The 15,557-nt window shown below is 37.7% G+C and overlaps 1 protein-coding gene across 3 annotated transcripts; it reads left to right on the top strand.

Moving 5' to 3' along the window:
- The first annotated feature begins 8,162 nt into the window (after window positions 1-8,162).
- Window positions 8,163-13,982, top strand: LOC149242264 (uncharacterized). 3 transcript variants are annotated; one of them, XM_089374196.1, is made up of 6 exons: window positions 8,163-8,664; window positions 12,719-12,808; window positions 12,904-13,005; window positions 13,204-13,274; window positions 13,378-13,443; window positions 13,568-13,982. In XM_089374196.1, the coding sequence occupies exons 1-6, from the start codon at window positions 8,658-8,660 to the stop codon at window positions 13,871-13,873; spliced, it is 642 nt and encodes a 213-aa protein (XP_089230322.1). In that variant the 5' UTR covers window positions 8,163-8,657; the 3' UTR covers window positions 13,874-13,982. The 3 variants fall into 3 exon arrangements, with proteins under 3 accessions (XP_089230322.1, XP_089230323.1, XP_089230324.1); XM_089374197.1 differs by having other exon boundaries at window positions 12,728-12,808; XM_089374198.1 differs by having other exon boundaries at window positions 12,734-12,808.
- The last annotated feature ends 1,575 nt before the right edge of the window (window positions 13,983-15,557 follow it).

Consider the following 15,557-nt stretch of genomic DNA (forward strand, 5'->3'; position numbering starts at 1 on the left):
GGTCCTTCTTCTTCGAGATTTGTAGTAGAGTTTTCATGATGAACTCCTTCTTCTTCAAATATGGGAACTTCTTCGTCATCATAATCAATAGGAATATCCTTTGATTTCTTGTACGCTTGATTCTCATCAAATATGACATCCCTGCTTACTTCAATATATCTTCCTTCCTTGATGTAGATTCTATATGCTTTTGAAGAGAGACTATATCCAACAAATATTCCCTTGATACTTGTAGAGTCCAACTTCTTTCGCTTTTCTTTCGGAACATGGATATACGTTGGACTACCAAAGATTCGAAGGTGATCCACACTCAACTTCTTTCTTGTGAATACTTCTTCAGGTGTTGTATTATCAAGACTCTTATGAGGATTTCTATTTTGAATGTATACGGTTGTCATCGTTGCTTCTCCCCATAAGAACTTTGGTAGATCTTGATCAAGGAGCATAGTTTGAATGCCTTCTTCAATTGACCTATTCTTCCTTTCGACCAATCCATTTTGTTTAGGATAATAGGGAACAATGAGCTCCCTCTTAATACTTGCTTCCTTACAATATGCAATCAATTCCTTAGAAGTGTATTCCCCACCATTGTCAGACCTCAAAATTTTTATCTTTCTTTCGGTTAGCGTTTCCACTTTAGCCCTAAACTCCTTGAACTTATCAAATACTTCATCTTTTGTTTTAAGAAGGTAGAGCCATGTCTTTCTAGAATGGTTATTAATAAATGTCACCTAGTAGAGATGACCTCCAAGTGATTTGTCATACATGGGCACACACACATCGAAATGGATGAGATCTAATATCTCTTTAGACCTAATTTCACTATTATGAAATGGCTTTCTTGTATGTTTTCCCAAAGAGCATCCCTTGCACACACCTTCATGATCCAACTTCATATTAGGAATACCATGAACCAATTGACTAAGAGTAGGGATGACCTTATAATGTAGATGACCATACCTCCTATGCCATAGCTCAATGGGACTTATTTCCATATGAACCAAAGCTTGAGGAGGTGGTGTAATGACTCTATAAATACTTCCTTCACGAACTCCAATAACCCTAGCTTTATCAATGCTAGAGTCTTTTCCCCAAACCAATACTTTTCCATCAACAAAAGCAATTATTTCCCCTTTATCTTCTAAACAAGAAATAGAAAGCAAATTCTTTTTCAAACCTAGAACATATAGAATGTTGTTGAGATGCAACTTCGATCCATTATCCAGCTTCAATGATGTTGATCCCAGGCCTCTAACAACATAGCTTTTGTTGTCACCCAATTCCACTGCATGAGAAGATGGCTCCTTTGATAGTGTATGAAGTTGTTTACTTTCTCTTGTCATGTGTCTTGATGCTCCACTATCAATGATCCATGCATTGTCATCATTAAGAGAACCTGTAAGAGCAGCCAAGAATCCTTGAATTTTGACCTTGTTGAATACGTTGTAGATGACCTTCTTGATCCAGCTTCCAACTGTGTTGATACCCAGTGTTATGTAGTTCATCAAAGAGGGAGAATTCATGCCAACAAAGTGATTTTCGACTCTTCTCGACCTTAGCTCTGATACCATGTTGGAAAATCAAAGTAGTTATATTAGGGTTTGATTCTCCTTTCTTGATAATTACTTGTCAGTGTGTTGCCTTCTTTTACTTCTTTATTATCTTATCTTTCATCAAGCAATTACCATATTATGTGTGTATGAAGATCACAAAACAAGAGACACAAGATGTAGGCACTATGCCAGGGAAAAACCCCCCTCGAGGGGAAAACCCAGTCAAGATAATTCTTCCTTTCAATAGTATTCTTTGAGACTCTTCACCCTAGACAAAGACCAGACCTTCCCTCCACACCAAGTCAGCCTCCCAGATCTTCGACCCCTTTCCAACAACTTCAACTAGGCAGTAGCTTTTGGCATCAGGTAGCTTTCGGCAACAATGAAACTTGGAAGACTTCGATCTCCCAATCTAGGGCACAAAACAGAGAGAGGCACCAAAAGTTTGATTTTCTTCCTCTCCTTAGACTTCCCCAAACTTTCACTTCCTTTGGCTTCCCGACAACATACTTCGCACTTCCCCAACTACTCTTGAGATATCGAATTAGCTTGAGATGTGATGCTCCAAATGACTTCGACTAGCTTGTATTTATAGGCTTCTTGTGGATCAAATAAGTGTCCTTAGGCCGACTTGGTGTGGAGGATACATAAATCATTTTTGACTCAATACTTAACCTTTTTACATGATTCAAAAGCCCAAGAAGGGTCTCTTTGAATGCACAATGACTCTATAAACTCAATATTAATCCTAGGAGTCCACAATGGGGACTTTGGCTAATATAATGATGACCCAAGCATGAAACCCATGCTTTAATAAGTCATTGTTACCATAATAATAATAAAAAATCTTTATTCTTTTGACAAGTACTTTTCATGATGACTCAAATACATTAAATGAAGACCTTACCTAGTTACAATTTCCAATAGTTAACCCCTCTAATGGATAAAAACCCTATTAGATAAACAATTCAAACTTACTCTATAAAATAAATCACTCCACCTTGGAGCTAGCAATGTGAGTACCGTGGGCCATTTTCCCCTAGCTAAATCAGCATGGCCCTCCATGGATGAATGTATCGATCTCCCCTATTCAAATCAACATGACCCCATGGGAGATGACTTCTCCTAGGCCATTCACACCTAGCCAAATCAGAATGCCTTCTTTGGGTGAATGTATCATTCCCCCACTAGTCAAATCAACATGATCCCATGGGAGAATGTTTGCTCGATGCTGCAAAAGCATCAACAGGTTTGCCCCACCTTGATTGGCTAGATACATCTTGAATTTTGGTCACTTTGACATTTCCTAAAGTAGCTCATGTTTTTTGAGGCATTGATCACACCTCCCAAGGTAGGTTTGGGGCTATTGTGGACACTTGGAGACCTCCTATGCATGCCATGTGACACCTTCTTGATCTTTGTCCCAAGTGTCGCTCTGACAATTGATTTGTACATGATTAGGTGGGTGATTGCTACATGTGGCAGCAGTTCAAGATAGATGGATGACATGGACAACTTGTTTGTGAATGACTTGGATAGTGCTACTTGGATGATTTGATGATGTGTCACTTGTTTGGCGTACTTGGGTGATGTGGATATGTCTTGGTTGAAGTATTTGGAATATTTGTGCGCTGGCGCAAGGATTAATTTCTTATTATTTGACGTTACTTGATTGCTTTAGTGATTTGTGACCTTGATTATAACTTAAAATGTCATCTACATACTTTGTGAAGATGTCTTGACCCAAGGTATGACCTTGGGCCTTCAATTAGAGACTTAAATGAAGCAATTTGCCATTTGTTTGACCCTAATTATAGAGCTATTATAATAATTCCATCCTTGGGTGAAGATTACTTGAAGTTATTGCAATAAAGGAGGAAGACATTAGAATCTTGATAGCTACGGAAAATGTTGGACCATTGTTGAAGGACCTTCACATGCTTTAAGGAGGGATTTGGACCATATATTGCCCTAGAAGTCTTACAATTTATTTAAAGGTGCCCAAGTCAAAATTGTCAAACTAGTTGTTGAGCATCGAGAGAGAATTAAGGTGATCGTTGGGAGTTCCTTCACCAAGTTTTATGTCGTCATCAAGCAAGCATTGACCAGTCAAGGGAGCCTTAGGAGGCTAGCCTAGCATACGGACCATTTACTCCTCCTTGGGTTCATTGACCCCTACTTTAAGGGAATTTTCTCATCAAATTATTGTACATGTAGCTTGACCACTTTATTTTCTTCTTGTGTTAGCTTAAATTATGAATTTAGTGTTCTTAGACAAGATCTAAGGAATTAAACCAAAATTTATTTTTAGAGGTGATATCTCAATCTATAAATTGTGAGAGCCTCCTCATTTGAACTCATGGTTGGATCGTGGGAGCATTCCTCTCCTTGGAGCTTAATGGAAATATCCTTTTGGGAGAAATTTTGGAGTTAAGGGCTCTTTCTATGTGGTGAATGTTTTTGGCTCTTTAAACCTTTCTTCCTTGGTCAATTTTTTTGCAATCATTAAGGCATCATTGTTAATGTTCATGACTACCTTAAGGCTACAAAATCGATTCATAAAGGCTTGAAAGAAGAAGGCCTAGGGTTCATCTCACACAATTATCTTATTTAATACATGGTACTATTGTTCTCTTTTGAAATATTCTTAGAGCTCCCCTTGAGGGTAATTGATCTTATCTTGTATAATTGTTGAATTTTGTGGTTGGAAGACTATGTCCCATGGAAGAACTCTTCCTATTGGGGTTGTGACTTCATGATATTCCTTGATTAGCCAGGGGGTTAATTTAAACTATAAGGTTCTTGTCTCTTGCCTTAATTCATACATGCAAGGAGACCGACCTTGAGAGGGTATTCTTCACAATCTCATCTCACCACTCGATTCACCTTAACTCCATGCCCCAAAGGTTTTGGCACTAATATGCATATCCTCTCATCAGTCTTTCTCTTTCTTATAAGAAACCCTTTTTTCCTTTTCTTACAAAAATCCAAAAAAGTTGTTTTGCTAAGGCTACCATCAACATCACCTTGTGGTTATTTGACTTTGTCTTAGCAATTGTAATAGGGACACCCCCTTGAGTCGAAGGAGAGTCTACGTAAAGTGTGTTTCCCTTCAGGCAATTCCCACAAAGACACACTCAATTGGTGTGATTTGTTGTTGTTTGGACGAGATTTCTTATCAACCTGGACTTGTTATTCTCCGTCCATCACTGACATTCTTGGTGCTCATCAATCATTCACAATGGTGTATCATTCCCCATGCTCCTGATCTCAGATGTACCATATGATGTTTCATGTTGCTTGTCTGTTGGTTGGTATGTTTTCATTACTTAGTCTCTTCATTTGAAAATTGCACCAAGGTTTCATCTTGTTGTTTAGGTGTTAGCGTTAGAGGGATCCTTTCTCACTTTTAACTTAGTGAAAATGTTACCATGTTACTACTTCTAACTATTGGGACATAATTACTTTTGGATAAGTATGCCATTAAGCTAGACCATTGGGTATTACCTAGAAATCAAGTTTGGTAGTGTGTTCATATCCCTTCCATATTTAACCCTTTCCATTAAATTCCTTTCATTTCCATTCCATCCATAATTCTGTTAACTTATGGTTGACACACCAAAGAACATCCAAAGAGGGTGATTCAAAAGAAAATGCCTCAAAAAAGTCAAATCAAGCCAAATGAAGGGCTAAAGAGCAAAATAAACTCAAGAAAAGGAACTACTTCATGGTGCCCTCTCCCATCCCCCAACCCTTGAAAAGTCCTAAGAGAAGAATGTATATCCAAAGAAAGAGGACTTTGAAAAATTAAATGAAAAAATATAAAGGGAAGTAATTGTAGGTCAAAGTAGCAAGAACTCCCTCTCACCAGGGTTTGCAAATAAAGTTCCTAGCCACAGTTTAATTAGCTAGTTGAACTAGAACTATACCCTCAACACACTTTATGACTTTGGAAGTCGATCCATACATTATCCCTTTTTCCCCTCGTTAAAAAAGATCATCATCCACTTATTTGAACTTAGAAGACTTTGGAAATATTTTGTGTTTTAGCCCAAATGTATGCGTAACAAAGGTAAGGTTGTCCCCTTGGTTAGGTTTGTAAATAAATTGGTAACGTTAGCTGAGTTTCATGTGATTAATTTATCCTATCCATGTTGGTGTCTAACCACTTGTTGAAGCTAGAAGTGTTATTGAATGTGTTGAGATAGGCATTTTCATCTTATCAACCACTGTGAAGAATTACATGATATTCCATGGTTTACATCGGCATTTATTTGGAACATTTTTTTCTGATGTATTATGTTTGCTAGCACACACATGGAAAATTGTATTTACCCATGTGCAAAAAAGGGGAAGAAAAATTCAATGTTTGCTAGCACACACATGGAAAATTGTATTTACCCATGTGCAAAAAAGGGGAAGAAAAATTCAATGTAAAAGAATTAGTTGGTCATATAAACAAAACCACCACTTTCATTATTTATTTTGATCTTCTAGAAAAAAGGGAATATTTTATTATTATTTTATCTTCACTACATCAAAAAGTTTGCTTACCTTTTACATTCTCCCATGGTATTGGCTTTGCCCATGATTTTTAACTTATGGTTAGAGGCCTCCTTACTCTATAAAACGCAGAGACCCTATCTCACTGGGCATGAGGCATGAGATCTTTTATGAAGGAATAATGGGTGTTTTGATATTTTGGTTGTATTGAGAGTAAACGAGTGTAAAGAGAGGATTCGATTTGAATCTTTGATTTTTCTCTCCTATGCTAGGTGGAGGAAATTTAGGATATTGGTTGGAAGTGAATATCATACACAACAAAATTTTATTTCACTTTATAATTTTTAGAATTAGAATCTAGAATAAATTTGTAATTAGATTTGATTTGTGGCTTTTTTCGGATATTTTTTTAGGTTAAGCATTTTTCTTAGATATTTAGTCTTGATTTTTTTTAAATAAAAAAAATAAAAAATTTCATATTGATTTTCATTTGAGTTTAGGATTTATTATTTTAATTTTTTTTAGGAATGAGGTTGGGATTATTTTGTTTAGATGTGTGTTTACTTTAGAGGCTAGGTTTTGTGTTTTTTTTAATTGAAATAGAAATTAGATTAAAGTTGTGGTAATTTTTTTTGTTTTATTTTTTAAATTCATTTTATATTTTTACTTTGCAGACTCGATAAAGAGTAGACATTGATATCTTTACTTGGCATGTTGTTTTTTTAGACGATTGCTCGTTCTACTCCCTCGGGCCGGGCCAAATGTTGGTTTACAAGAGTTTTAGATCTCTTAGAGTCAGTGGGCATTCAGTTGAATCATCTCCCTCTCTGATAATCCTTAGATGCTCCAGGTCACCTGTTACCTACTAGATAGGAGCTAAACAATATCATCAGAGAGGACATCTACACGCAGTTCGTCCAGGTCACCTATGTCAATCCTCTAAGAGGGTTGCGCTTAAAGATGGCCTTCTACGTTGAGCACTTTTTGGAGTTGAGAGACAGGCTCATTGTTTGACCCCAGTGTACATTTCGCCATTGGATGCATGCTCTTTGCATTCCTCTAGGCCAATTCAGAATAGGTTCTCGTAGACTTCAGGTAGAAACAAACCACCAGCGTGATAGAGTAGATAAAATCTGCTAGGTATGTCATTTACAAGAAGTGGAGACTGAGGTGCACTTCATATTTGGATGCCCTATCTACTACAAGATCAAAGGAAGGTTTCAGTGCTTGTTCATAGATTCTCGAACCCTCGACAACTTTTTCAGGTATCCCGAACAAAGATGTTTGACCCTATATATGCAGGGGGCTCTTAGGTTCCGAGTGCATATTCTTCAAGCTCCCATCGGACCAAACCCCACATAGAGGATCATGACATTTTTCAGGGTACTACCTTCAAACAAGGGCACCAAGAAACCGATTGATACCAATACATATCCAAACTTTAGATCAGTGAGGCTCTGTGGGACCTCACCCTGCCATACGAGATCTCAGCAACAAATCCATTCTCAGATCCGTTCCTAGGAGACAGACTAGGTGCTCCAGATCTCAGCAGCACGCGAACTCCCCGGGCAGTGATTTAGTGCACAGTCTGCACTTTCCACCGGCTCTTCATCGGGCTAACAGAGTTTGTTGAGTTTCTTCAGTGTTCTTCATTCAACCTCGGATGTTAGGAGAGATGTTTCTGATCCTAAGACCTATTAGCTCCTGGATCCTCTCCGCCAAGGCCAAATGTTGATTTACTTCATGCATTGTATCCTTTTTTTAGGAGACCGTTTGGTTCTCCCACTTTGTATAGACATCATTGCACCCAATCATCCCTTTGACCTACTTTGTGGTTATTAGTTAGACATAAATATAATTAACTTATCTTACTTATCTAAAATTTAAAAAAATTAATTAATTAATTAACTTATCTACCATTTAAAAAATAAAAATAAATTTTAATAAACTTATCTAGAATTTAAATCATTAAAAGATAGATTTTAATCAACTTATCTAGTACATTTAGGTTATTTCATTTTGTGTTAAATTTAAATGTCAGATTCTTTTGTTATTTAGACTATAGTTAAAAATAATAATAATAATAAAAGTCGAAAAATAACTTTTTAAAACGGACTTCTCATCAAATTTCGGCTTCGCGTTGACCAACATTTCATTTGCAGGGCACTTCGCTGGACGGCATTTTTCTGAACTGTCAAACCCTTGGACGGCATACCTCTGTCATTTCTCCTCGCAGCATCCACCAGTTCGTGCCCACTCAGAATTTTGTAGCATTGGATTAATGATGTACTGAGGCATCAACTGTTAAGTGAGCTTTGAGGCGCACAATTGGCTGATTCCTTTTTACTTGAGCTCCATGTGCACAGAACCCTGCGGCCAAGGAACCTCATCGAGCCCTCTTTTTGTTTCCTAGAAGGCACTACGTCGGGCCATTGCACCACGGCCAGGCTTTCCGTGGCCCCTTCTGGTAAACTCCTTCAACACAGAACTCAGTGGCTGAGCCATAGCTTACCTAAGTCCGCGGCTAATTTTTTTGCCCTCAGAACGATTTCACCAGCATCCGGATCTTTGCGGGCCTCTTCCTCTTTTGCACAGAGATACATGCCAGGTTAACTTCCATTCTTTTTTTTGGATGCGTTTCATTATTGTGAGGTTGCATATTTCTCAAAAAAAAATGAAATTACTGGTATACTGCTAACACTCACAGTTTTGTTCTGAGTCGTTTTTTTTAGTTTAATGCAATAATTATCAGTGGTGCAATGCAAAGAGATAAAGACTAAATTGAAACCCTAAATGAGTGACATGCGTATTGAAAGTTGATTAAATCTCTGAATCAGGTGCATTGGCAAATGTTTTCCACACACTAAGAAATCATGTTTTTTTTTACTACATGGCTTCTTGAATGGCTCACATGATGATTTCCGTGCAATTCTGTTTATTTTTTAGTGCTCATCTGCTATCTTAATTCTTGGGTAATATATTTGTTGAACGTTAAACAAAGTTCTAACGCGCATAACATTTGGGTCAGATTGCATTAATAATTCTTTATGAGGCATCATATGCCTTCATAAATTGCATTTCATTTGGAATTCCTTTGAATAGTTATTTGGGCAATTGAAGTCGATAGTGCAATGGTCATGTTCTTTTGGGTTAATCATGTTATATGACACGTTGGGAAAACGCTTTGATCCATTAATGGTACATTGACTCTTGGATGTGTGACATTTGAACAAGTTTTACATTCTCTTGATGACAAATTTGCAAGCATCTGAATTTAAAATTGGTCTTGAGTGAATGACATTCACGTATGTGCATGATCACTATACACATTGATTTATGAAACTTGGGCGGTATGAGATTCAGTGCATGTTTAAATTGGCATGTTCACAATAGTATGTTTATGAATTTCTTTCATTGAGTTTGAAGGGATCAAACATTTAGTCTTCCTTGATTCAATAAAATCTTTGCTATCCACCATACAAGCGACAGGTTTAGAATTAAAGTTTAACATAGGGAAGCCCCCCTTGGGTTCGAAACTGTGTACGTCTTTAGCTTTCCCTTAGATCTCCTTTTATAACTTATTAATGTCTAAAAACCATAACCCGAGATCTCAATGGCTAAGACTAAATCTTGCCATCTCAAGATCAACGGTTGTGACTTAATCTCTTACTAAAATCACTTTAGTGACTCAACTTTATAATAAAGTCACTTTTAATCATTAAATATAAACAGTACTTTATAAAATCACTTTACAAAGTTTATCATCTAGAGAGACAATCTTCCACATGCTAAGACACCAAGCCATTGTGGAAGTCCTATTGAGCTACACAATCCAACACTCCCTCTTAGCGAGGAAGGTACTTCCATAACTCAGATCCATTTCCAAGATCATCACATCCACTATTGTTGCCCCCTCTAACACAGAAGCCTGTCTTGCTACCTAACATGGAACTTGAATTGAGAATCATGCTCCTAGAAGCCTCTTGAACCATGACTTCCTTGAAGTTGTTGACTTCCCCTCTAAGCCTCATTGCCATAGGCCTTCGTGGCCCTTGCACTTTAGGTTTCACACTGGGAGTTCCAATCACTGACCATCTTGGTCTAGCTATCTTAGCCCTCTGTTGTCTGCTGCTTAGGCCCACTGCCCAAGCCTACTACTCGTTGCCCAAAACTTCCACCCATTTCCCAAACATTCCTGCGTACTTCTTGAGGCTGTGTAGAGCCTTTACTTGCTCCTCGAGGGTCTTGTGTGCAACCTGGAGCCTCTTGCTCCCTGCTCAAACACTTCAAAAGTTTATTTTTTAATACAACAACGTTTTTTTCCTTAGGCGACCCTATGCTCAAACTTCTGGCATTGTGGATTCATGTCTCAGTCCCTCGCTTTCTCGACGTTAGCTACTAGGTTTACACTCATGACTACCCAGTCGCGCTCTGTATTTTCACGCGGTCATCTATCTGGTCTTAAGATTGTTGGCCCTGGCCAGTGGCTACAAACTCATCGAAGCTTCAATCCTTGCATTGTCTTGTGTGGCTATTTGGCTGGTGGTTTTGGTGGCTAGGCCCTGAACAATGCATGTGCCTCTTCTGCTCTCAAGCCAACTACAGTGTATTTTGTCGCGTTGTAACCTCTGTTGTCACTATGTTAGCCACAACCACTGCCATGGGCAAGTTGTCAACAACGAAGCTCAAAAACCATTCAAGTTCCTCCAAGGTGTCGTCTGACACATAAAGCTCACTCGAAAACAATACACACCACCATTGTCATCCATTGCGACCACATCAGGTGCCAGGCGCAAGACTTCATCACAAGTGGTAGTCGCTTCTGTCTTTGTGACAGATGAGTCATCGAAGTTTTGAATATTGATTCCAAGCGGGTTTTCTCTTGATGGTTGTTGCCGACATCGCCTATTGGTCGCCACTTCTCTTGTCGAACAACTTCTTTGCCTCTTTGCCTTCTTGACTGCGACCTGTGGCACTGCGTAGACTGAGCCCTTCACCACTGCCTTGCGCCCAACTTTCGACTTTACAATTGGCAGTTGAGTTGTTGACACCCACACAGTTTGACAGTCACTTGGCCCCAACCTGTTCTTTTGTTGGCAACAATAGCTCCCTTTGTGTCTGATGCCCTCACACACAACGAACTTCAATCACATGGCCCAACTCGATTTTCTTTGTGCAGAGTCTTACTGAACTTCAATCACATGGCTCAACTTGATTTTCTCGTGCAGAGTCTTACCGTGGCTCTGATACCATGTTAAGTTTCCTTGAACCTAGCGCCTAGCAATAAAATCTCAAGCAAACCCTTACACGATTTATTAATTTATGCACAACTAGGTTCATAACAAAAGATGCACAACGGAAACACAAAAATCATCATTGCACGTTGGACACAAAATATACCCTGAAAAACCCACAAAGGGGAAAAGCCAACAAACTTGTTCTATTAAGAACTTGGCCTCCTATATCAGGGATAATGGCCCATCAGAGAAAAGATATAAACAGTTTGAGCAGCCTCGTTGCCACTCCCTAATAGCCCCTTACTCCCTTTCCTCGGGCCCTTGCTCAATTGACACACTTGACTGAAATCCCTCCACTCAAACTATGTCTTCACCTATCCCTCATATCTGCTCTTATAACTTATTAATGACTAAAATTCAACCCTAGATTTCAACGGTTAAGATTAAACCTTGCCATCTAAAGATCAACGGTTGTGACTTAATCTCTCATTGAGATCACTTAAATCACTTAAGTGACTCAACTTTATAATAAAGTCACTTTTAATCATTAAATACAAAAGGTACTTTATAAAATCACTTTATAAAGTTTATCATCTAGAGAGACAATCTTCCACATGCTAAGACACCAAGCGATTGTGGAAGTCCTACTGATTTACACAACCCAACAGAATGCACCTTGGTGATAATGTGTATTATCTTGTTATATTGCATCAGAAATATCTAATTACTCTTATTTCATCTTCATGGATCTTAGTTATAAATTAAAGGAAACATTTTATCCGATTTTATTATTCTTGTTTGGGACTTGTTTTTTAAATTTTTGCGCTATGACAAATTAAGAAGCAGTTGATCATGGGTTACGATGTTTTCTTGCTGATACATCCTAACCTTATTTTTGTAGCTGGATTCTACATATACCAAGAAGTTGATGTGCTTCCAGGATCCTGATTTTTTCTCCTTTTATTTCTACTACCCCTTTATTTGATGCATGGAGACAACAATTACTACTGTCTATGTTATGGATTTACCTAGCTTGATCATAACATAGTCAGATAGCTTGGACATGATGTTTAAGTTTAATTGTTAAAAACACTCTGCGGGAAAAAGTTAGAAGTCTACTGCTTTTATTTCTTGCTAGTTTTGTTTAGAAGTAATTCAGATGTAGATATAACGGCTTGAATTATTCCAGATCCAGAAAAAAACGTTTGGAAATTCTAAGAGATTCATTGCTTTGTAATCCAAAAGCAACATGAGACCTCTCGCCCCATGTTTCCATCACTATTAAACAATACAAGGAGATGGTACCGAAGATATTTATGGGCCTGCTGAGCAAACTAAACAGCAAAACAATGTTTTCACATTCTTATTAGCATTTCAAACAGGCAAGGACTATGCTGCTCTGTAATTTTTTTTCTTATTCCTTAGATTGTCCAGTGACAGTTACTTTGAGGAACATGTCACCAACAAGCAATGACCTGCTTCATTTGGAGAGCAAACAGGGAACTTCTTCTTTTGGTAATTTAATAAACCCTTTAAACTGTGTTTAAACTTTAAACTCTTCACATATATGGAGCTTAACTCCCCATTTTTCTTTCTGGGATTATTTGCAGAGAGGAGTTTACTTGTATGTAAAAATGCCAGCAGCGTTGGAGATAAATCTTCTAGCAGCTGCCGTGGTTCACTCAGAACTACTGCTCTGCCAGAAAGCCAAGGTAACGTTTTCTTTCGAGCAGTATTGCTCTGACGTGTCAATATCCAGACTAGCTGCTGTTTAGATTTTGTGCTTAATTTGAGTGGGATTTTTAATACAAGGAATAGTATTAGATAGTTCTTGGTTGTATGGTTTCAGATGACTTTTCTTTACTGGATGCTTTTTTAATGTTTTGGATACATTGATTAATTATTTGCAGTTTTGGGAAAGATCAAAGATTTTCTGCAAGTTATGGGTGAAGCAAATCACAAGCTACAGAACGATATTCAGGTCCCTATCTGGTTTGGTGATCAATTTTGCATTCTAATATTATTTTTATTATCCCTTGTTAGTTGTCACTCTAGACATATTGATTTAGTTACCTTTAATGCAGGATAAAGGCCTTGGAGAGTATGACATTGAGGTGCTGAAAGGAGAGGAAGAACAATATATTGAGATGGTTGGTTTGTTATGTATCTCATATTATCTTTTTTGAGTCATAGTATCAAGGGGTTGGAATTTATGTTGGTGGTTTTTACACAGTGTTCATTCCAATCAGTTAGTGAACTACATTTCATTTCCAGGATTTGGCATTGGGTGTTGCTGAACTCCACACGCCTGAAGCTCTAGCTGCAGCAGAGTCAGCGATGGTTGGTCAAGATCAGACTTTGCCTATTAATGCAACTAGTAATGATAGCGATAGCAGCTCTGAAGTTAATGACTACAGTGATAGTAGCTGTGAAACAGGAGATGATGGTAATGATGATGGTGATGAAAATGGTGAAGGTAATGCTAGGCATAGTGCAATTAAAAGTCAAAAGTCAAAGAGAACAAGATTTACTATTAATAGGAAGGGCCTAAAACGCCCTAAAATTGAAGTCCTACAGTGATTTCATGGTTCCATAAAGCTTGAAGCTTTAATTTTTAATTGTTATACAAGGCAAGAAAACTGTAAATATTGGAGGTTCTTGTGAAGGAAAAGATTTTCTGTTTTGGCAATCAATCATTCAATTTTGACTTGATTCATATTTATAGTATAAATTATTACATTTTGCTTCTTTGTAATGTCTTTTTAAGCCCTATGAAAATATCCAATATATGTAAATCTCAAACCCAGGGAAACCGGAAATATAGTAGGATCTTTTTTTTCTTCCCACTCTGATCATTATGTAATCATAAAATAGCTAGTTTTTGCTCCTCTATGGTATAGTTGAAAATATGGCTGGCATTCCATTTTAGTTGAACTGTATAATTTTGCACATTTTTACTATTTGGCACTTTTTTCTTCATTTCATGGTTTGTGGTTCCATAAAACATTAAATTGTTAAGATGAGCCTTATTCATCACATTGAATGAATTCGTACCATAGATGCACTACTAGGTCCTGGACATGTTAATCTAGAGGTGTCTGGTTTGTTGAAATCACCAAAGACTTGCAGTTAGGCTTGTCCGTTGACATAGACAAAGATAGAAAAGTTTGCAAGGGATTTTGACGAGACTTATTCTGGTGAACATGTATTATATTTGCACTATTCTATTTTTTTGTTCTTTGATAGATTTTTAACTTTAACCTTGTATATTTTGGGTGACTTAGTTTAGATTATTCGCTCGCCCCCTTTATTTTAATTTTTTTTTGCAGAAAAATAATTCATGATTTTATTCATATAGAGCAAAATTACATGTGGTAGCTGCTTATAGCATGCAAAGAAGTATCCCTCTCAGCAGGGTATCCTAATGTCATATAATGTCCTGTGTATCATACAACATCCTTGTACCCTACTGTAAAATTTGGCAATAAATACAGGTGCAGTCTCAGAGAAGCCCTCTAATAGTCTCCATCATAGTCAACTAGCCAACAAGAGTTCTTTACACTCTCCGACTATACACAACCTAAAACCTATCAAAAATACATGATTATGGAAGAAAACTTCATGAGGATGTTAAGCATTAGAGAGAGGAGTTATGAAGGGATTCTGCAAGCTGTCCATCATGGTTCTCCAACAGAACCCAGGTACGTATTTCTAAGCTAAGCCCCTCCATTGACAGTCCATCAGCCATTTGCTTTATCTCTCTGTAGATATGGTGAAAGGAAATCTCAGTGAATTCTGAAATTAATTCCCTTACCTCCTCAAAAAGAGGCTATAAAGTTCAGTTCATCAGAATATTCCTTTGAAATCCACTTTATAACTAGCAGAATCACCAAAAATCTGTAAACGTGAAATATCTCTTTCTAGGGTGACAGTACAGTGTAATTTCAGTGCGAGTAGTTCAGAAAAATTGTTAGTTTCAGGGCCTGCCCCCACCCCTCCGAGGAGGTTCACCTTGAGAAGCCCTATTAAAGTAAGACCAAGGCAGCCTTTCATCTATGACCTCCTCAGGTATCTGTCTAGGGAAACTTAACAACTGCAGCTTTCTTGTAAAAACAAAAAAATGTTTAGGCCCGGAATGACACATTGTAAGTGGGGGTGTCTCTATTTTCAAAAAATGTAGCATTCAGATTCCCCACATCACAATCAAAGGAAGAGCACTGAATCTCTTATGCTGTATTAGCCCTCAATGTCAATGTTGATTCAT

This window comes from Pinus tabuliformis, chromosome 8, assembly GCF_031772625.1.
Source record: "Pinus tabuliformis cultivar Carrire ecotype Pingquan chromosome 8, CPIR1, whole genome shotgun sequence".
NCBI lineage: Eukaryota > Viridiplantae > Streptophyta > Pinopsida > Pinales > Pinaceae > Pinus > Pinus tabuliformis.